Source organism: Erythrolamprus reginae, chromosome 3 (genome assembly GCF_031021105.1).
Source record: "Erythrolamprus reginae isolate rEryReg1 chromosome 3, rEryReg1.hap1, whole genome shotgun sequence".
Classification (NCBI taxonomy): Eukaryota; Metazoa; Chordata; class Lepidosauria; order Squamata; family Dipsadidae; genus Erythrolamprus; species Erythrolamprus reginae.
Genome location: NC_091952.1, coordinates 6,571,354 through 6,595,135, shown reverse-complemented (window position 1 = coordinate 6,595,135; position 23,782 = coordinate 6,571,354). Strand labels below are relative to the sequence as shown.

At 45.2% G+C, this 23,782-nt stretch overlaps 1 protein-coding gene across 3 annotated transcripts in view; it reads right to left on the bottom strand.

Moving 5' to 3' along the window:
* TPD52L2 (TPD52 like 2) overlaps positions 1-23,782 on the bottom strand; it is a 49,722-nt gene that overhangs the window by 16,950 nt on the left and 8,990 nt on the right. Inside the window, exons 2-5 of one of the 3 annotated variants that reach the window (XM_070744436.1) lie at positions 20,130-20,293; positions 16,965-17,113; positions 11,863-11,922; positions 3,526-3,627 (exon numbers count right to left, since the gene is read on the bottom strand). In XM_070744436.1, coding sequence (XP_070600537.1) covers positions 3,526-3,627; positions 11,863-11,922; positions 16,965-17,113; positions 20,130-20,293 — 475 coding nt within the window. The remainder of the gene's footprint in view (positions 1-3,525; positions 3,628-11,862; positions 11,923-16,964; positions 17,114-20,129; positions 20,294-23,782) is intronic. The other 2 variants (XM_070744437.1, XM_070744438.1) reach the window with 2 other exon arrangements.

The following is a 23,782-nucleotide window of genomic DNA, read 5'->3' as shown; positions in this document are numbered from 1 at the left end:
GGTTGGGAAACACTGATTTAGAGGACTCAAGATTGTGAGGTCCCTTGCTGCTCTCAGAGATTGATGGGTTTTTTGCTGACATTTTATTACCCAACTAGCAAATATTATCAGCGCTAGAAGGGAGTGGGGTCTGCAGAGAGGAGGTGGGGAAGAAGAGGACCGTGGAGTACGTGGTGCCAAGTTGGTGGAATTTTTTTTACAGACGTTTCATAGAAAAATAGAAGATTGACAGCAGAAAAAGACCTCCTGGTCCATCTAGTCTGCCCTTATACTATTTCCTGTATTTTATCTTAGGATGGATATATGTTTATCCCAGGCACGTTTAAATTCATTGACTGTGGATTTACCAACCACGTCTGCTGGAAGTTTGTTCCAAGCATCTACTAGTCTTTCAGTAAAATAATATTTTCTCACGTTGCTTCTGATCTTTCCCCCAACTAACCTCAGATTGTGTCCCCTTGTTCTTGTGCTCACTTTCCTATTAAAAACACTTCCCTCCTGAACCTTATTTAACCCTTTAACATATTTAAATTTCATGACCCAACAATGTAACATAATCAAACACTAGTAGGTGTGGGGTTTGCTATTAGTTTGGAGAGGTTAAAGGCCAGCGCCTACCATCATTTTTTAAAATGCATTTGAGCCAAAGTGTAGATTTTAGAAAGAAAGGAAGGCGCTGTAGTGATACACAAATTGCAGAAGTGCACACAGACCTCAAAATGGTATTTGTCTTTTTATACTTATGTGATCAGAGTATCGCATGCGCTTACCACCCAGATAATCCCAGCAGGATGGGGAAAGGAGAATTCCTGAAAAACCAGGGTTGCGGTGAGTGAAGCGTTCTCTTCTCTGCTGGTCCGCAGTTACTGTCACATCACATGAGGCAGCTGCTCTGTCTACTCGTTATTTTTATTTATCTAGTTAGAAGCCACCATTGTATCATTTTTTAAATAAACCACTCGAAGTGGGGAACAGACAGGATCTTTCCTTCTCCTATTTTCCCCATAACCAGAATCGTGTAAGGTCAATTGGGCTGAAAGAGAGGGTACTGGCCCAAGGCCACTCAGTCCACTTTCACGCCTAAGGCAGGACTAAAACTCACCATCTCCTGATGAATGGCCCAAAGTCACCCAGCTAGCTTTCATGCCTAAGGTGGTGTTGTGTTTGGGCCTGGGCCAGCCGTTGCTCCCACAGATGGGAGAGACGCGGCACAAAGTGAATGGGAAAGCCTGGCTGACAGCCAGGAAGACGTGGCAGACAGCCAGGAGGACGAGGCCACTGGGACGCAGGATTCAGCAGACAGCCCAGGGGATTTGGCCTGCAGTCCCTCAGACAGTCTTTCCTCCTTGGGTTCTTCTGCAGATCAATATATTGATCTGCGTAGCAGAAGAGCTATGCAAAGAAGGGATCGCTTTAAGGAGTATTACAAATCATTATAGGAGCACCTGGGCTGGGTGTGGTTCTTATACTGAGGGCTGGGTGTGGTTCCCTTAATGAGGGCTAAAGGGATAAAAGGGAAGAAAGGCCAAGGCAAACTGTGGCTGTTTATCTGTGTTGTTTTATGGTTCCTGCTTCGAAGTTTCTGTGCCGTTGGAGTTTTCAACCCAGCTTTTTCAGACAAGTGGGAGGTGAAAACACTGGGACTTGCTGTTTGCTTCAAAGATTCAAAAGGACTCCTGAAACGTCTTTGCTCATTCCAGGTTATCTTTGTTTTTCCCTGTGTTTTTTGTATGCGGCTGAAGTAAGCCTTGCATTGTTTTCAGACATTAAGAATTGTTTTTTGAGTAAGCCATTTTTGTTTATCTAATACAAGTTTGCTGATTAGCAGAGCACATGTGTGTTTGATTTCTTTTCCTTGGACTATTACGCATTGCCGAGCCAGTCAGGCAGAACAGGTGGTACTATAACTCAATGTCTCCTAGCAATTGGCCCAAAGTCACCTAGCCGGCTTTCATGCTTAAGGTAGGACTAGAATTCCCCCTCTCCCGGGTTCTCTCCCAGTGTCCTAACCACTAAATCAAACTGGCTCTTGTTAATAAGAAAACCCCCAATGTGGGACAAGGGGGAAAAATTTAAATTTCATTATGTATGTGGGGAAATCCCAATGCTAGAATTTGGCCACCTTCCTTCTCTCCGTTTGGCTCAAAAGAAACCACATCTCTGCAGCTTTTTAAGCCAAAAGTAATTAATATAAAAGAGATGGATTTCTGCCTCATAACGGTCCAATGTCTTTCCAGAAGCGATTTGCCCAGAACTTCTGATTGCCTTCAATGTTTAAGCACAGCAGTTTCAATGCGCTCCCAAGCCAGCAGTTTCAGCAAAGTATTATATTATCTACATCATCAGAATTAGGTTATATAAACCCCAAAGTCTGCAGTATTGGCAAAGGATACGGTGTAATGATATGGATCAAGGGAAGTTCTGGACATTTCAACAATAATAAAATGTTAATTTGTCCACAGTCCTTTAATTTAGATCATCGGACGGGGGTTAAAAGATGCTTTTAGAAAAAGGAAAATCAAGATGTTGATGAGATCTAGGTGAAAATCAGAAGTTTAGATCAAAAATGCTTGTGACAATGTCAAGCATAACTTAATTGTAACCCTTAGAAACCGTTATAATTTAAGTTTTAACGCCTTGGCATCCTTAACCGACAGGTAACTGTCATACTTAAGAAGCAGAATGACAATAACCGTGTGATTAAATAAATAAGTGATTACCGTATTTTGCGGAGTATAAAACGCACTCCGTCCCAAAAAAAGAGGCTGAAAATTTGGGTGTACAGTGTTCCCTCAATTTTCGCGGGTTCGAACTTCGTGGAAAGTCTATACCACGGTTTTTCAAAAATATTAATTAAAAAATACTTTGCGGGTTTTTCCCCTATACCACGATTTTTCCCACCCGATGACGTCATATGTCATCGCCAAACTTTCGTCTGCCTTTAATAAATATTTTTTTTAATAAACTTTAATAAATAAACATGGTGAGTAATAATCTGAATGGTTGCTAAGGGAATGGGAAATTGCAATTTAGGGGTTTAAAGTGTTAAGGGAAGGCTTGGGATAGTGTTCATAGCCAAAAATAGTGTATTTACTTCCGCATCTCTACTTCGCGGAAATTCGACTTTCGCGGGCGGTCTCAGAACGCATCCCCCGCGAAAAGCGAGGGAACACTGTAACTTATACTCTGCATGTAGCTTTTTCAAACCTTTTTTTCCGCCCAGCCCTAACGATCTTCCCAATTTTGCAGAATTTTTTTATTGCTACTCCCACCCAAGTTTTTTTTTTCCAGCCCTAAGTCTTTGCAGGCTTATTTTCATTGCTACTCCCCCCAAATAAGGTTTTTTTCAGCCCTAACCAGGGGATAAAATAATGCTGAACCAGACTAAGGACACTAGCCAGATGAATTACCTGGTAGGCAGATTTTTCCTCCCCATTTTTCTCCCCAAAAACTAAGGTGCGTCTTATACTCCGGCAAATACGGTAGTCAAAAGGAAAGGAAAAAAATAACCCTTCAACCCCTCACCTCATATCTCCAAACTTCCGGCTGATTGCCGAACCCATGTTGGACAGTGCAGCCGAGGTCTTCTGCCCGGCCTGATACAGCGTTTCCTGGGTCTTCTTATAGCTGGAGAAAAACAAGACATTGGGAAGGGAGGCGGTCGTTAATTGGGAATGGTCTCTAAGGAGCAAAAGAGGACACAGCTGGAGCTTCAACAACAAGTGTGGGTGGGAAAGGCAGAGGCGTGCGCCTGTTCTGTGTGCGCTCAGGAGGGTTTGCAAAGCTTGGCAACTGCTGCCGAGGTTGAATCAGGCTAACAAACAGGTTTAAGCAAGGATGGGTCACTTCTGAAAACACACCTGTGAACATACTCTCGTGCATGGGCAAGTGCCCACAGCCATAATTCAATGCCTGGGGAGGGCATAAACAGCTTTCCATGCCACCCTGGAGGCCGGAAACGGCCTGCTTCCCAACTTCAGGTGGACCCAGTACGCCCATGTTTCACCCTCCCCAGGCTCCCAAGGCTTCCCTGGAGCCAGGGAAGGTAAAAAAAGCCCTCCCCCATCCCTCTGGAGGCTCTCTGGAAGCCAAAACGCCCTCCCAGAGCCTCTGTGTGAGCCAAAAATCAGCTGGCCGGCACACACATGCCCATTGGAGCTGAGCTAAGGCAATGGCTTCCGTGCCAGCAGATATGGTTCCGCGTGCCACCTGTGGCACCCATGCCATAGATTCGCCATCATGACCCTACACCAGGGTTTCCCAACCTTGGGAACTTGGAAGATATTTGGACTTCAACTCCCAGAATTCCCCAGCCAGCATTTTCTGAAAACACACCTCATTTTGGCAGGATTTTGAAAGATGCTCAAGATACAGGCAGTTCTCACTTTATTTATTTATTTATTTATTTATTTATTTATTTATTTATTTATTTATTTATTATTTAGGTTTGTATGCCGCCCCTCTCCGCGGACTCGGGGTGCCTCACAGCAAGATACAACAAATCGTAATAAATCCAAATAAATTTAAAATATTTAAAAAAGTTTAAAAACAGGACCACGAGATCAAAATTTCCCTTGTGAAGCAAGGAGGCTGTTATTAAGCACCGTATTTTTCGGTGTATAAGACGCCCCTTTTTCCTCCCTAAAAGAGGTTGATAATTAGGGTGCGTCTTATACTCTGAATGTAGCTTGCTTGCTTACTTACTTACTTACTTACTTATTTACTTACTTACTTATTTGATTTTTATTCCGCCCTTCTCCATAGACTCAGGGCGGCTTGCAACATGTTAGCAATAGCACTTTTTAACAGAGCCAGCCTATTGCCCCCACAATCTGGGTCCTCATTTTACCCACCTCGGAAGGATGGAAGGCTGAGTCCACCTTGAGCCGGTGATGAGATTTGAACCGCTGACCTTCAGATCTACAAGTCAGCTTCAGTGGCCTGCAGTACAGCACTCTACCTGCTGCGCCACCCCGGCTCTCCCCCCCCCAGCCCTAACTGGCTGCTAACGATCTTCTCAGCTCTTACCTTGAAAAAAACTCTGTAAAGACTTAGGGCTTGGAAAACATTCTTCGCAGAGAGAAGCAATGAAAGAGCCTGCAAGGTAAGAGCTGGGAAGATCGTTAGCACCTAGATAGGGTTGGGGGGCAGCTATATTCAGAGTATAAGTCTCACTCTAATTATCAGCCTATTTTTAGGGAGGAAAAAGATGTGTCTTATACACTGAAAAATACGGTAACGTGAGTTCAATCCTGGGTAGAGGAAGATATTTTATCTCTCTCTGGGCATACTGAAAAATATATCTGCTAAAAAAAATAACACATTGGCGACAGGAAGGGCATCTGGCCATTAAAACACTCTACTAGCTCCAGTTGCCCAGACTTCACCCTACAAAGGGATGTGGGGTCATTAAAAGATGATGATGATGATCCAAGTTGCAAAAATCCAATCCACTTCTAGATGGTCTCCCTTTTCCCCCATGTGTCAAGCCGGTGCAGAAGCTGGTGATGAATTAACTGCTTGCCACACTATCTATGATTGGCTCAGGAATTCTGGGAGTTGAAGTCCACATATCATAGAAGAGCCAACTTTGCCAACCCATGTTCTAGTCCAACTCCCTGCTCAAGCAGACTACCAGATAGATAGTTGGCCAATCTCTTCTTAAAAACCTCCAGTGTTGGAGTATTTACAACCTCTGGAGACAAGTTGTTCTGCTGATTAATTGTTCTCACTGTCAGGAACGTTCTCCTTAGTTCTAGGTTGCTTCTCTTCTGGATGAGTTTCCATCTGTTGCTTCTTGTCCTGCCTTCAGGGGCTTTGGGGAAATAGCTTGACCTCACCCCCTCTTCTCTGTTACAGTCCCCTCAAATATTGGACGACTGCTATCAAGACTCCACACTCTTCCTTCGCAGCATCAATCAAAAACAAGGCAGACATTCCTGATTTCAGGAAATTTCCAAAACTCAAATGTGTATTTTCTTTTAAATACATTGAGAGCATATACATGAACGACAAATTCCTTGTATGTCCAATCACACTTGGACAGTAAAGAATTCTATTCTATTTTATTATTCTGTTCTATTATTCTATTCCATATTATGCTGCTTTATTCTATTCAACTCTATTCTATTCTATTCTATTCAACTCTATTCTATTCTATTCAACTCTATTCTATTCTATGCTACTCTATTCTATTCAACTCTATTCAACTCTATTCTATTCTATCTCTTCTCTATTCTAGAATATTTAATGCGGGGCTCTCCAAGCTTGGCATAGAAACATAGAAACATAGAAGACTGACGGCAGAAAAAGACCTCATGGTCCATCTAGTCTGCCCTTATACTATTTCCTGTATTTTATCTTACAATGGATATATGTTTATCCCAGGCATGTTTAAATTCAGTTACTGTGGATTTACCAACCATGTCTGCGGGAAGTTTGTTCCAAGGATCTACTACTCTTTCAGTGAAATAATATTTCCTCACGTTGCTTTTGATCTTTCCCCCAACTAACTTCAGATTGTGTCCCCTTGTTCTTGTGTTCACTTTCCTATTAAAAACATTTCCCTCCCGAACCTTATTTAACCCTTTAACATATTTAAATGTTTCGATCATGTCCCCCTTTTTCCTTCTGTCCTCCAGACTATACAGATTGAGTTCATTAAGTCTTTCCTGATACGTTTTATGCTTAAGACCTTCCACCATTCTTGTAGCCCGTCTTTGGACCCGTTCAATTTTGTCAATATCTTTTTGTAGGTGAGGTCTCCAGAACTGAACACACTACTCCAAATGTGGTCTCACCAGCGCTCTATATAAGGGGATCACAATCTCCCTCTTCCTGCTTGTTATACCTCTAGCTATGCAGCCAAGCATCCTACTTGCTTTTCCTACTGCCCGACCACACTGCTCACCCATTTTGAGACTGTCAGAAATCACTACCCCTAAATTCTTCCCTTCTGAAGTTTTTGCTAACACAGAACTGCCAATGCAATACTCAGATTGAGGATTCCTTTTCCCCAAGTGCATTATTTTACATTTGGAAACATTAAACTGCAGTTTCCATTGCTTTGACCATTTATCTAGTAAAGCTAAATCATTTACCATATTACAGACCCCTCCAGGAATATCAACCCTATTGCACACTAGAGTCATCGGCAAATAGGCAAACCTTCCCTACCAAACCTTCCCCTATGTCACTCACAAACATATTAAAAAGAATAGGACCCAGAACAGACCCTTGTGGCACACCGCTTGTAACGTGTCTCTGCTCAGAATACTCGCCATTAACAATAACTCTCTGATGTCTACGCTTCAGCCAGCTTGAAATCCACTGAACTATCCAGGGATTAAGTCCAATCTTCACTAATTTATCTATCAGCTCTTTATGTGGAACCGTATCAAAGGCTTTGCTGAAGTCCAGATAGGCAATATCCACGGCACCACCTTGATCCAACACCTTTGTGACATAGTCAAAGAAATCAATGAGATTAGTCTGACATGATTTGCCTTCAATAAAGCCATGCTGATTTGGGTCCAATAAGTTATTGTTTTTTAGGTGCTGATTTATCCTCTTTTTGAGTAGAGCATCATTTTAACTATAACTGATGTCAAGCTAACTGGCCTGTAGTTACCAGCTTCTTCTCTACTGCCCTTCTTGTGGATAGGCACAACACTGGCCATTCTCCAATCCTCAGGGACATCTCCTGTTAACAGGGATTGGTTAAACAAATCAGTCAGGGGGGTAGCAATGACAGATCTGAGTTCTTTAAGAACTCTGGGGTGGATGCCATCTGGACCCATTGCCTTATTTATCTTTAATCGTTCAAGTTCTTCTAAGACATCGGCTTCTAAGATCACTGGAGCTGAATCCGTACAGCTGGAAGCAATGCTATATCCATCTATAGTATTATTTTGTAAGGTGTCTTTCGAGAAAACTGAACAGAAGTAGCTATTGAAATGGTCAGTGATCTCCTTATTCCCATCAATGCATGTATTATTCCCGGTACTAAGCTTCGTGATGCTGCAGTTTTTCTTCTTCCTATCACTAATATATCTGAAGAAGGTTTTATCCCCCTTCTTTACAGATTTGGCAATTTCTTCCTCTTTTGAGGCTTTAGCAGCATGTATTATCTGTTTCGCCTCCTTCTGTCTCATTTTATACACCTCTCTATCAGCTATACTTCCAGACTCTTTATACCTCCTATAGGCAGCCTTTTTTTCATTGACTATAGCCCTTACATCATTGCTAAACCATAGCGGTTTCTTCTTCCTTTTACCTTTAGTTATTTGCCTTACATACAGTCCTGTGGCTTTTAAGATGGCCTTTTTTAATACAGTCCACTGGGTGCTCGCTCCTGCCAATTTATTCCTCCCCTTTAATTCGTTATTTAAATATTCCCCCATTGCATTAAAATTTGTTTTTCTGAAATCCAATACTTTGGTTGCAGTATAGGATTGCTCACAATCAGTTTTTACATCAAACCACAAACATAGATGGTCACTGCAACCTAAATTTTCTCCCACCTTGACCTCGGAAACCCAATTCCCATTCGTAAAAACTAAATCTAGAATATTCTCCTCTCTAGTCAGTGTCTTAACCAGCTGTGCCAGAGCTGCTCCTGTAAAGGTCTCTACTATATTCTTACTTTTGAATGTAAGGGCACTGGGGATATTCCAGTCAACATCAGGCATGTTGAAATCACCCATAACCACAATATTTCCCTTTACTGCCATTTGGGTAATTTCAACCCCCATCTTGTTGTCATATTCCTCAGATTGCCCTGGAGGCCTATAGATCACCCCAATTCTAATGACAGAACCGTCTTTATTTTGCATGCAAATCCAGAGAGTCTCCAGACCTTTAGGATTTGTGGACTTCAACTCCCAGAAACTCACAAATCTTAAAAGTTGCCAAGCTTGGGGAGCCCTGGTTTAATGCATGAACAGAATTCAAAGTTCAACTTTTTTTGTGTGTTTTTTAAAGTCTATATTGATGTTAATCCAGGGGGGGGGGGAATCTTTTAAAAGCCTGAACTGCCCGTTTTGAGATTGCTCCAACAATTGGAAGCTACCAAGGTTGTAATCTTGGCTCTACTCTTTTCCCCTCTGATCGCAAAATTTCAAAATAAATGGAGGAAGTTGTCCACATCCGCAATCCTTTGTCAGCACAAAACTGAGCTGCAAAGAAAAACGGAGATGGTAGAATTTCCAATACGCTCGGTATTTAGAAACATAGAAACATAGAAGTCTGACGGCAGAAAAAGACCTCATGGTCCATCTAGTCTGCCCTTATACTTTTCCTGTATTTTATCTTAGGATGGATATATGTTTATCCCAGGCATGTTTAAACTCAGTCACTGTGGATTTACCAACCACGTCTGCGGGAAGTTTGTTCCAAGCATCTACTACTCTTTCAGTAAAATAATATTTTCTCACGTTGCTTTTGATCTTTCCCCCAACTAATTTCAGATTGTGTCCCCTTGTTCTTGTGTTCACTTTCCTATTAAAAACACTTCCCTCCTGGACCTTATTTAACCCTTTAACATATTTAAATGTTTCGATCATGTCAATTTTTGTCTCCTGCCTGAAGGCAGCAATCTCGGGGAACACCATTCATTTTTAGCAGGGTTTCTCAACTTTGGCCATTTGAGGATGGGTGGACTTCAACTCCCAGGCAGCTGGCTAGGGAATCCTGGGGTTTGAAGCCCACCCACCTTTGACAGGCCAAGATTGAGGAACACTGATTTACAGAAATCGGACTTCATAGACCCAAAAACAGAACGTTATTTCCGATACTACAGAATAAAGGTAGCCCTTGACCGACAATCTCAATTGAGCCTCAAATTGTGAAATATTTTGCCCCATTTTGTGACAGAGTTGCTAAGTGAATTACTGCAGTTAAGTTAGTAGCATAATAGGAACATAGAAGATTGACCGCAGAAAAAGACCTTATGGTCTATCTAATTTGCCCTTATACTATTTCCTGTATTTTTATCTTAGGATGGATATATTTTTATCCCAGGCATGTTTAAATTCAGTGACTGTGGATTTACCAACCACATCTGCTGGAAGTTTGTTCCAAGGATCTACTACTCTTTCAGTAAAATAATATTTTCTCATGTTGCTTTTGATCTTTCCCCCAACTAACTTCAGATTGTGCCCCCTTGTTCTTGTGTTCACTTTCCTATTAAAAACACTTCCCTCCTGAACCTTATTTAACCTTTGACATATTTAAATGTTTCGATCATGTACCCCCTTTCCCTTCTGTCCTCCAGACTATACAGATGGAGTCCATGAAGTCTTTCCTGATATGTTTTATGCTTAAGACCTTCCACCATTCTTGTAGCCCGTCTTTGGACCAGTTCAATTTTATCCATATCTTTTTGTAGGTGAGGTCTCCAGAACTGAACACAGTATTCCCAATGGGGTCTCACCAGCGCTCTATATAAGGGGATCACAATCTCCCTCTTCCTGCTTGTTATACCTCTAGCTATGCAGCCAAGCATCCTACTTGCTTTCCTTACCGCCTGACTGCACTGTTCACCCATTTGGAGACTGTCAGAAATCACTACCCCCTAAATCCTTCTCTTAATTTATTAATTTATTTATTATTTGGATTTGTATGCTGCCTCCTGTCTGTGGACAATTGTTAAAGTTGCTTCGGCCTAGTCTACCCAATGTGAAGGGGAAACATGCCAGCAATTTAGGGAGTTTATCTGAGCTTGGTTGTTTCCCTGAAGACCTTTCATGACCCAACTAGGTAACATAATCAGTGCTAGAAGGGATTGGGGTTTGTGGAGAGAAGGAGGAGGAAGAGGGAAATTGTAGAGCCCATGGTGTCCTCTGAGCTTGGTTTCTTCCCTGCAGACGTTTTATGACCCAACTAGGTAACATCATCAGGGCTAGTAATCAATGCTGCCTTACTATCAATCTCCCTGTTGTGATTAGCTCTGGCCCTGCTCCTGCCCCAAGGACTGTGGATGTGGGGGAGACATCCACATGCAGCAGGCCTGTTTTGCCCCTGGTGGAATCTGCTGATGAAGGCTCCTCTGACCAAGAAGACATGAGTGACAGTGAGGAGGAGAGTGTGGCAGACAGCTCAGAAGGAGATCAATTATCTAGCTCCTCCTTGGATTCAGAACAAGAGTTAATGATACAGCCACGCATGCAGAGAGTGATGCATAGGCAGCAACAACTGAGAGATTATTATCAAAGAAATGAGGCCATCTGTGGTTGGGTGGGGCTGGGTAATTAGTGAGGCTGCTATAAATAGCAGCCTGTGGGTTTGGCCATTGTGGAGGATTATCTGATCCTTGTGTTTCGTGACTACTTTACTGACTTTGACCTTTTGTGTGCTGATTTTTCCCCGCTTTGAAACTAAACCAGGGCAAAGTGTGTTTCACTTTGTGAAAGAAGGACTGTGAATTGCCTCACAGCTGCAAGATAAGTATCACAGAACTGATAAGGGACTTGTACAAATTACCAGTTTGTTTGGAGACGAGTGCTCTTTGCTATACCAAAAGAGGGCTTGGTTGAAGTGAATTTTCATTATAAAGAACATTGTTTTGAATTTTCAAACGTGTGTGTGTCTGAAATTTGTACCTGTGAATTTTTGGGAGTCTACCAGAGAGCCCGACAGAACACTCCCCAGGAAAAATGTCAGCCAAACAGCCCAAAAGTCCAAGAAAAGTCCCGTTTCTTGACCCTTTCCCCCAATTTTGCCTTATGATTACACAGCACCCAGGAAGCATTTACAGCAAAGGGACCAAGCGGAAGAGGTATTAGCCCAAGGAAGGAAGGAAAAGTTAGGGGTGCTCTTAGAGAGAAGGTGTGCGTGTTTTATGCAGAAGGTTAAGAGACTCACGCTTCGGATTGGGTTAATTTCTCATTCCAGTCCTCCAGTGTATTGCTGGCCGAAACATATCTATAAATACAACAGATTAAGAAAACACCTCCTTCCATTTGTTCATACAATTTACTCAAGGCCACCTATGAGGAGGGAATAGGACTCCCGCCCCCCTTCATATCTGGAACGGGGCACTCGAAACCGGGGAATTTTTAAGACTTGTGGACTTCCGCTCCCAGAATTCCTCAGCCAGCTTAGCTAGAAGGGACCTCACGAGGTCTTCTAGTCTAGCCCAAACCCCTGTCTATGGCAGGAGACCTTATTATCATCCTGGACAAACGGTGATCCAATCTTTCATTGAAAACCTCCAGGGATGGAACGCCCACAAGCTGTTTTTGAGCACTCGGTTGTTAAATTCCCTCTTGCCAAGCCAACATCTCCAAGTCCTCTCCCACCCACCCCACTTCTACATCAAATCTAGGGAATATCTTCCTGTAACCAGAGAGCCCCTCCCTTATGATACCAGGTTGCAACGCCTTGGTCTCTTCAGCCTTGAAAGACGGCATTTAAGGGGTGACTTGATCAAAGTGTATAAAATCCTGCATGGGATAGAAAAGGTGGATGGAGAAAAACTCTTTTCTCTATCGCACAATACTAGGACGAGGGGGCCCTCCCTAAAGCTCATAGGTAAGAAAGTGAGGACAAATCAAGGGAAATATTTCTTCCCCCAGAGGGTCCTTGGTTTATGGAACTCCCTTCCAGAAGAGGTCGTGACAGCTGTCAGCCTGAAGAGCTTCAAGGCAGGATTAGACAGGTTTCATGGATGCCAAGTGTATCGGTGGTTATTGAAACGGATGTCCAAGTGCCGCCTCTATGTTGGTTGAGGAGGACAGGGTTCCCTTGGGTCCCATTTGTTGGGGGTCAAGGGAAAGGGAGGGTTTTGCCTTCTCTTTCTGCTCAAAATCCCCATGGACAATTGGTGGGCCAGAATGCTGGACTCGATGGGCTTTGGCCCGATTCAGCAGGGCTCTTCTTGTTGTTCTTATGTTCTTAACCAGGTGGTGGCTTCTCCCCTCATTGCCCTGAGGCTGGAGACTCTCAACCTGGAGGTGGGCACTGAGGGATTGTTCGATGGAGGGGGTACCACCAGATCAACGCAATAATAGAATGACGGGGTGGGAAGGGATCTTCCTAAACAGCATCGTAAGGGTAGTGTTCAAGCAATTTGGCTGATGCTTTTCCTGGGTATATTGATGGTAAGACAGTTCTAGTGTTCAGAACTTTGGGGGGGGGGGCTCTTTCCTCAAACTGAGCTGGGATGGGGGAAGACTGTTCGGAGACTCTAAATTGCCCAGAATGCAGCTGCACGAGCTCTCACGGGTGTACCTTGTACAACCATATAACACCTTTGTTCCGCGAGCTGCACTGGCTTCCTATTAGACTCCGGGCACAATTGAAGGTGTTGGTTATCACCTATAAAGCCATATATGGCTCAGGACCAGACTATCTACTGGACCGTCCCTTGCCACCTACCTCCCAAAGACCTATAAGATCACACAGGGTTGGCTTCCTCCAGGTCCCATCGCCAAAGCCAGTGTTTCCCAACCTTGGCAACTTGAAGATATTTGGACTTCAACTCCCAGAATTCCCCAGCCAGCATTGGCTGGGGAATTCTGGGAATTGAAGTCCAAATATCTTCAAGTTGCCAAGGTTGGGAAACACTGGCCTAAGCAATGCAATTTGGCAGGACCAAAGGGGGAGGGCCTTCTCTGTGGCTGCCCCGGTTCTATGGAATCAACTCCCCCCTCCCTGATGTCCGTACTGCTCCCACCCTACTCTCTGAGAACTTGGGGCGGCTCACAACAGCAACGCATACAGGGGGATGCAGGCATGCGCAGGGCAGGGGAGCATGGGGGCGTGTCACACACCCCCCCCCCCCCTGGTCAATTGTTGGTTCCAGGAGGCCTGCGAAGCCGAAAACAAGAGGCGGGAGAGGTCCCATGTGCATATGCGGGGTGGAGCGGGGGACTCGTGTGCGCATGCGCAGGGAGGTGCATTGTATTATGAGTGTCGGCACGTATGTTTTCAATACACGAGAAAAAGATCAGCCATCCCTCTCCTAGGGCTACAACTCCCAGGATGCCAAGTGGCTCTAAGGTCCCTGGAAGGAGCCACGCTGGGCAAGGCCCTGCATGCCCCTATGACAGCAGAGGCAGAGGGCTTCACAGATATGACATGAGCCAAGTGGAAGGAAAGTACAGGCAGTCCCCAACTTATGACCGTAACACAGCCTGCCCATCATGGTCATATAATGAGTCCAGTCTAAAACCTTTTTTGGGGGTGGTAGTAAAGTAAACACTGAGGTTGTCATGCAAACCAACAATTTATTATGGATGTAATTCCCCTGTAAATGCCGTTGATTGGTGAAACCGTCATAAAACGAGATCGTGCAACTACGGGATGCTGCTAACTGATGCAACAGTGGCCTGGTCGCTGAGTGCCTGAGGTTTGGTCACATGAACACTGGTGTGTGTGTGTTTCCAACTGCTGTAATTTCAAATTTGAGTTGTTAAGTACAGTGGTTCCTCTACTTAAGGACTTAATTCGTTCCTTGACCAGGTTCTTAAGTAGAAACGTTTGTAAGTAGAAGCAATTTTCCCATAGGAATCAATGTAAAATCAAATAATGTGTGTGATTGGGGAAACCACAGGGAGGTTGGAGGCCCTGTTTCCTCCCAGGAGATTCCTAGAGAGGCCCACAGAGGTGTCTCCCCGCCTTTTTCGGCCCTGTTTCCTCCCAGGAGATTCCTAGAGAGGCCCCACGGAGGCTTCTCTCTGCCTTTTCCAGTTACAGTTTCGGAGGCTCGGATTTGTAAGTGAAAAATGGTTCTTGAGAAGAGGCAAAAAAAATCTTGAACACCCGGTTCTTATATTGAAAAGTTCGTAAGTAGAGGCGTCCTTAGGTAGAGGTACCACTGTATTTGTATCTGATAGGTGTATAAATATATATAAAATGCGTGCAATCCCATTAGGAAAGAAATAAAAGCTTGGAATTTGGGTGGGAGGAGGAGGAGGAGGAAGAAGAGGAGGAGGACAGTCACTGCCGAAGGAAGAAGGGGAGGCGAAGGGAATCAAAAATATCCAAAACTTTAAGGCTTTAAAAAAAAAAAAGGGACTCTGAGGCGGCGAGGAGCATGCGCCTCCAATACACCCTGCGCGAAGCTGCCTCCCATACACTGCGCCAGAGAGAGAAACCCAGGCGGGTGAGAGGGGGAACCTCCTGCTCCTTTGACCGAAAGGCGGCTGCTGCTGCTTCTACCTGCTTCCTCTTCCTTCCCATGCTGAAGGGCTTCCCTCTCCTCTCGCTCGCTCGCTTTGTAGCGGTGCCTTTCCTTCACTGTGGTGACTCCTCAGTTTGGCTGAAGCTGAGTTGATCTGGCCGGGGCGAAGTGCCCCCTTTTGCCTTTCTGCACCCAGGCGCTCCAGGACGCAACCTCGTGCCGGGTGTATGGGAGGCAGCACGAGGGAGTCACCACAGCAAAGTGGCTTATTCTCTCTCCAAGCGTCCAGAGAAAGGAAAATGCTTTGTTCGCTCTGGACTGCCAAAGTTTCCTTCAGTGCCACCAAAAGGCTCCTCTGGCAGCCCAGAAAAGCCCGAGATGTCTGGGATTAAAGGGGGAATGGCAGGAAACTGGCCGGGCTTTCGTGCCACTCTCAAATTTCCTGGGAAAGTTTCCTGGGCTTGGGTTCTTGAGTAGAAAATGGTTCTTAACAAGAGGCAAAAAAAATCCTGAACACCTGGTTCTTATCTAGAAAAGTTCGTAAGTAGAGGCCTTCTTAGGTAGAGGTACTCAACTGACGACCATGTAGTGACCATTCAAGGTTCCAACGGCATTGAAAAACGTGACTTCTGACCCCTTTTCACACACCGTTGCAGCTCCCCCACGGTCACACAATCAAAATTCAGATGCTTGGCAACCGATTCACATATATGACAGTCGACGTCTCCCGGGGTCATGCGATTTTCTGACAAGCAAAATCCACGGGGAAGTCAGCTTCACTTAACGACCATGCAAATAATTTAAACAAATGTGGCAAATTCGCTTCACAACCATGTTGGGAAAGGTGGTTAAAATTGGGGGGGGGGGGGGAACGACTTAACAAATGTTTCGCTTGGCGAGAAATTTTGGGCTTAGTTGCTGTTGTGGTTAGTTCTGGCCCAGCTCCTGCCCCAAGGACTGTGGATGTGGGGGAGACATCCACATGCTGCAGGCCTGTTTTGCCCCCCCCCCCCCGTGGAATCTGCTGATGAAGGCTCCTCTGGCCAAGAAGACATGAGTGACAGGGAGGAGGAGAGTGTGGCCGACAGCTCAGAAGGAGATCAATTATCTAGCTCCTCCTTGGATTCAGAACAAGAGTTAATGATACAGCCACGCATGCAGAGAGCGATGCATAGGCAACAACAACTGAGAGATTATTATCAAAGAAAATGAGGCCACCTGTGGTTGGGTGGGGCTGTGGTCATTAGTGAGGCTGCTATAAAGAGCAGCCTGTGGGTTTGGCCATTGTGGAGGATTATCTGATCGTTGTGTTTCGTGACTGATTTGCTGACTTTGACCTTTTGTGTGCTGATTTTTCCCCGCTTTGAAACTAACCCAGAGCAAAGTGTGTTTCACTTTGTGAAAGAAGAAGGACTGTGAATTGCCTCACAGCTGCAAGCTAAGTATCTCAGAACTGATAAGGGACTTGTACAAATTACCAGTTTGTTTGGAGACCAGTGCTCTTTGCTATACCAAAAGAGGGCTTAGGTTAAGTGAATTTTCATTATAAAGAACATTGTTTTGAATTTTCAAATGTGTGTGTGTCTGAAATTTGTACCTGTGAATTTTTGGGAGGTGTCTGCCAGAGAGCCCGACAGAACAGTTGCGGTCATAACTCGGAGGTTACCTTTAGGGAGGTCTGTTGCAACTTTGGACGGCTGCTAAGCCACTGGTCGTAAGTCGAGGACTACCTGTGCCTTCTCCTTTTTTGACTGAGCCTGCAAGGTTATGCCTTCGGTGTTTTATCTCCTAACTGTGCTGCGCAACAACAGACAAATTTCACAACAAGGGGAACACTTACGCGTTAGAAACCTGGACATCGTGCCAACTCTTGGAGATGTTTTGCTTGAGGTCATCCAAGGGGGTCAAGCCCAGCTTCCTTTTCAGCTCTCCGCAGTGTCTCTCCTTGGCCGCCAAGACCTGGCGCAAAGTGCCAATCTCCTCTTCCACCTACATATTGGGACGGGGGGGAAAAGGAAAAATTAGGCAGGGACGACTACTTCACCTTAAACCGCAACAACACACGAGCACAAAATCGATTTAAACTAAATGTCAACCGCTCCAAACTTGACTGCAAAAAATACGACTTCAGCAACAGAGTAATTTTGGCGGGCATCCCAAAAGCATGACGCGATGGTGTACCTGACGAAGATGGACAATGGGGATTAGTTGTCTTGCCAAGGTGGGGGGGGAAATTGGGGTTACTTTTTCCTTGCTTTGCTTTCGATGCATTCACTTCTAATTTAATAAAGTTAGATCAGATTAGATTAGATTAGATTTATTGGATTTATATGCCGCCCCTCTCTGTAGACTCGGGGCGGCTCACAACAATGGTAAACAATACTGTATATAGTAACAAATCTAATATTTCGCAATCTAAATTATAGTTTTAAGTTAAAAAATCCAAAAGAACCCCAATATATAAAAAACAAGCACACAATCGAATCATACACAAAAACTGCATGGGCAAGGGGGAGATGTTTCAATTCCCCCATTCCTGACGGCAGAGGTGGGTTTTAAGGAGTTTCCGAAAAGTAAGGAGGGTGGGGGCAATCCTAATCTCTGAGGGGAGCTGGTTCCAGAGGGTCGGAGCCACCACAGAGAAGGCTCTTCCCCTGGGTGCTGCCCGATGGCATTGTTTAGTCGACGGGACCCGGAGAAGGCCAACTCTGTGGGACCTAACCGGTCGCTGGGATTTGTGCGGCAGAAGGCAATCCCGGAGATATTCTGGTCCGATGCCATGAAGGGCTTTATAGGTCATAACCAACACTTTGAATTGTGACCGGAAACTGATCGGCAACCAATGCAGACTGCGGAGTGTTGGTGTGACATGGGCATACTTTAGAAAGCCCATGATTGCTCTCGCAGCTGCATTCTGCACGATCTGAAGTTTCCGAACACTTTTCAAAGGTAGCCCCATGTAGAGAGCGTTACAGTAGTTGAACCTTGAGGTGATGAGGGCATGAGTGACTGTGAGCAGTGACTCCCGGTCCAGATAGGGCCGCAACTGGTGCACCAGGCGAACCTGGGCAAACGCCCCCCTTGCCACAGCTGAAAGATGTTTCTCTAATGTGAGCTGTGGATCGAGGAGGACGCCCAAGTTGAGGACCCTCTCTGAGGAGGTCAATACTTCCCCCCCCAGGGTAATGGACAGACAGATGGAGTTGTCCTTGGGAGGCAGAACCCACAGCCACTCCATCTTATCCGGGTTGAGTTTGAGTCTGTTCACTCTTGAAGTTCAAAATGGACTCTTGAGTTTTACTTTTCTTTAATTCTGAGCAGCTTATCTAGGGATGAGAAGGTCCAGGGGAGACATGACAGCAGCCTTCCAGTATTTGAGGGGCTGCCACAGAGAGGAGGGGGTCAAGCTATTTTCCAAGGCACCTGAAGGCCTGACAAGGAATAACAGATGGAAGCTGACCAAGGAGAGATTCGACCTGGAAATAAGGAAGAACTTTCTGACAGTGAGAGCGATCAGACAGGGGAACAGAAGTTGTGGGAGTTTCGTCACTGGAGGCTTTGAAGAAGAGATTGGACTGTCATCTGTCAGAAATGGTATCTCCTGCTTGGGCTGGGGGGTTGGACTAGACGATCTCCAAAGTCCCTTCTAACAATTCTATTCTATTTTATTCTATCCCATCCCATCCTATTCTATTCCCTATTCCCGTGATGGTGAACCATTTTTAGCTCAGGCCTGTGTGCACGTCTGTCCCAACACCAATAATGTAATGCTCTCCCCTCTGAGCATGAACATAAACAGCCCCCACCCCACCCCCCACCAGGAGCTCTTATCCAGGACTAGAACTCACCGTCTCCTAGTGAGGGCCCAAAGTTGCCCAGCCAGCATTCACACCTTATCCTTTGGGGCTATTTTTGAAAAGTGTTCAGAAACTCCAGATCGTGCAGAATGCGGCCGCGAGAGCCATCGTGGGGCTTCCCAGATTCGTCCACGTATCTACAACACTCCGTGGCCTGCATTGGCTGCCGATCAATTTCCGGTCACAATTCAAAGTGTTGGTTCTGATCTTTAAAGCCCTACATGGCATTGGACCAGAGTACCTCCGGAACCGCCTGCTACCGCAGGAATCCCAGCGACCGATAAGGTCCCACAGAGTTGGCCTTCTCCGGGCCCCGTCGAGTAAACAATGTCGTCTGGCGGGCCCCAGGGGAAGAGCCTTCTGTGTGGCGGCCCCGGCCCTCTGGAATCAATTCCCCCCTGAGATTAGAACTGCTCCCACCCTCCTTGTCTTCCGTAAACTACTCAAGACCCACCTATACCGCCAGGCATGGGGGATTTGAGACATCTTTCCCCCAGGTTCCTTATAATTTATGTTTGGTATGTATGTGCTGTTTGGTTTTTTAATTATGATAGAGTTTTTAATTACTTTTAATATTAGATTTGTGCCATTATAATATTGTTTTTGTCGTTGTTGTGAGCCGCCCCGAGTCTTCGGAGAGGGGCAGCATACAAATCTAATAAATTGAATTGAAATTGAATTAAATTATCCAGGACTAGAACTCACCGTCTCCTGGTGATTGGCCCAAAATCACCCAGCCGGTTTTACACCTAATCTAGGACTAGAATTCAGCGTCTGCTGTGATTGGCCCAAAGTCACCTAGCCAGATTTCATTCCTAATCCAAAACTAGAACTCACCATGTCCTGGTGACTGGTGCAAAATCGCCCAGCCAGATTTTGTTTCTAATCCAGAACTAAAACTCACCATCTCCTGGTGACTGGCTCGAAGTCGCCCAGCCGGCTTGCATGCCTAAGCCATGGCTAGATCTTATCAGGGTGATTGGCCCGTTCGACTGGCTTTCAAGTCTAAGGCGGGCCTAAGACTCCCCATTTCCTGGTTTCTAGCCCGGTACTTTAACCACTAGGCCAAACCGGCTCATCCACATCGAACACGATTGCTGGAACTGAGCAAACACCCAAACAGAACCAGATAGGAGGCGATCCTTTACCTTCATCAGCTCGGCCCTGAGTTCTTCTTCCTCGGCTTCGGTGAGACCGTTGTAGGGCAAGGTCCTCGACGGAGCGGCCATGGCGGCAGCACTGGGGTTGTCCACCGGCACATCAGTCATGGAATCGGACAAGAGACCTTTGTTGGGAGAGTTAAGGTTGATATCTGTCATGGACAAGGAGCAAAGGGAGGGAAAGGGCAGGCAGAGAAAAGGCAAGCGGGTTAGTCAAGCCGAGGATGCCCGGAGAGAAACGAGGGAGAAGACGTCAAGTGAAAGACCACGTCCAGTGGGTTAGTGGCAGGGCAGCTGTGGTTCGAGACTCGCAAGCAGCTACCCACAAGTCACACACACGCACCATAAACCCACTTCAACAGTAAAGATGTGAGACCTGCTGTCAAGGCCCCATTTGCAATACTAAGGTGTCCAGGAGCGAAAGCATTTTGAAATTCCCTGACATTCCCCCATAACTTGCGATCTAGGTAATGCAGTTGAAGTCCAAATATCTTCAAGTTCCCAAGGTTGGGAAACACTGGTGTAGGGTCATGATGGCGAATCTATGATTCCATAGAACCGGGGCAGCCACAGAGAAGGCCCTCCCACTGTGGTCCCGCCAACTTGCATTGCTTAGGCCAGTGTTTCCCCACCTTGGCAACTTGAAGATATTTGGACTTCAATTCCCAGAATTCCCCAGCCAGCAAATGGGAATTCTGGGCGTTGAAGTCCAAATATCTTCAAGTTGCCAAGGTTGGGAAACACTGGGGTAAGGCACGGTCGTTGATGAGGTTATACTAAACGGCTAAGCTATGGAGAAATATCAGAAGTTGTTGCCACAGTGATGCTCATTTTCGCTTGACTCTGCCAGGCAGCGCGATCCATTTTATTTTTTACATGACATTTTTTTTACTTAACTGTTGTTCATAAAATCATATACCAAAATGTCCTACCTGTTAGCGACTTTTTCACCTTCAACCGCAACAACATACGAGCACGTAATAGATTTAAACTAAATGTCAACCGCTCCAAAATAGACTGCAAAAAATACGACTTCAGCAACAGAGAAATTTACGCCTGGAACGCTCTACTTGACTCTGTGGTTTCTACTCCCAACCCCAAAACATTTAACCTTTAGATTATCTACAATCGAACTCTCCCCATTTCTAAGAGGTCTGTAAGGGGCGTGCATAAGCGCACCATTATGCCTACCATCCCTGTCCTACTGTCCTATTGTCTTTTATCATTACTTTTTATCATTACTTTTGTAATGTTATGATTATTATGATTATGATTATTAATTCAATTTTTATGCCGCCCTTCTCCTTAGACTCAGGGCGGCTTAGAACATGTTAGCAATAGCACTTTTTAACAGAGCCAGCCTATTGCCCCCACAATCCGGGTCCTCATTTTACCCACCACGGAAGGATGGAAGGCTGAGTCAACCTTGAGCCGGTGATGAGATTTGAACCGCTGACCTTCAGATCTACAGTCAGCTTTTACACAAATTACCATCCTATAATTGTTTGACAAATATTTATAAATAATAAATAAATAAATACATGATTTTCCCCTGACTTTTAAACATTTTAATAGTTTGTTTCCCCCCAATTTATTTCATTTTTTTCACGAATTCCCTGATAATTCCCGAACCGCCAATTTCCCTGATAATTCCCTGATTTCCGTGTTTTCCAGGTTTGCTGGACACCCTGAATCCTGCATCTGGTTTTGGCCCCAATATAAAAACAAGACATTGAGACTCTGGAAACAGTGCAGAGAAGAGCAACTGATCAGTTTCCGGTCACAATTCAAAGTGTTGGTTATGACCTATAAAACCCTTCATGGCATCGGACCAGAATATCCCCGGGACCGCCTTCCGCCGCACAAATCCCAGCAAGCAGTCAGGTCCCACAGAGTTGGCCTTCTCCAGGTCCCGTCAGCTAAACAATGTCGTCTGGCGGGACCCAGGGGAAGAGCCTTCTCTGTGGCGGCCCCGACCCTCTGGAACCAGCTCCCCCAGAGATTAGGATTGCCCCCACCTTCCTTGCCTTTCGTAAACTTCTTAAAACCCACCCCTGCCCTCAGGCATGGAGGAACTGAGACATGTTCCCCAGGCCTATATAGTTTATGTATGGTATGCTGTGTGCATGTTTTTTAAACTATGGGTTTTTAACTTTGTAATATTAGATTTGTATTGTATATTGTTTTCTGTTGCTGTGAGCTGCCCCAAGTCTGCGGAGAGGGGCGGCATACAAATTTAATAAGTAATAATAATAATAATAATAATAATAATAACAACAACAACAACAACAACAACAAAGTTGATTAGTGGACTGGAGGCTAAATATATTATGAAGAACGGTTGCAGAAACTAGGTAGGTCTAGTTTAATTAACAGAAGGAATTAGCATTTATAACATTTAGACTTATATATCGCTTCCTAGTGCTTTTACAGCCCTCTTTAAGCGGTTTACAGAATCAGCCTATTGCCCCCAACAATCTGGGTCCTCATTTGACCCACCTCGGAAGGATGGAAGAGAGCAGTCATGGGCTTACCTAGGTATGCCCATGTTTCACCAACACTCCACAGTCTGCATTGGTTGCCGATCAATTTCCGGTCACAATTCAAAGTGTTGGTTATGACCTTTAAAGCCCTTCATGGCATCGGACCAGAATATCTCCGAGACCGTCTCCTGCCGCACGGATCCCAGCGACCGATTAGGTCCCACAGAGTGGGCCTTCTCCGGGTCCCGTCAACTAAACAATGTCGTTTGGCGGGCCCCAGGGGAAGAGCCTTCTCTGTGGCGGCCCCGGCCCTCTGGAACCAACTCCCCCCAGAGATTAGAACTGCCCCAACTCTCCTTGCCTTTCGTAAGCTCCTTAAAACCCACCTCTGCCGTCAGGCATGGGGGAACTGAGACATCTCCCCCGGGCATATGCAATTTATGAATGGTATGTTTGTATGTATGTTTGTTTAGTAAATGGGGTTTTTAAATATTTTAAACTATAATTTAGATTTGTTATGAATTGTTTCATTTTGTTGTGAGCCGCCCCGAGTCTGAGGAGAGGGGCGGCATACAAATCTAAATAATAAATAAATAAAATAAATGGAAGGCTGAGTCAACCTGGAGCCGGTGGTGAGATTTGAACTGCCGAACTACAGCTAGCAGTTAGCTGAAGTAGCCTGCAGTGCTGCACTTTAACCATTGCGGTACCCCGGCTCATAGGGATGACATGATAGCAGTGTTCCAATATCTGAGGGTAGAACAAGAAGCAACCGATGGAAACCCATCAAGGAGAGAAGCCACCTTGAACTAAGGAGGAATTTCCTAACCGAGAGAGAGCAAGCAGTTAATCAATACACTGATTTGCCTCCAGAAGTTGTGAGTGTTCCAACACTGCAGGTGTTTAAGAAGAGATTGGACAAGCATTTGCCTGAAATGGTATAAAGGAACATCTGCTTGAGCTGGACTAGAAGACCTCCAAGGTCCCTTCCAACTGTGGTCAACATGGGGGATGAGACATCTCAGCTTAGACCAAGAGTCTCCAACCTTGGCGACTTTAAGACTTGTGGACCTCAACTCCCAGAATTCCTCAGCCAGCTTTGCTGGCTGAGGAACTCTGGGAGTTGAAGTCCACAAGTCTTAAAGTCGCCAAGGTTGG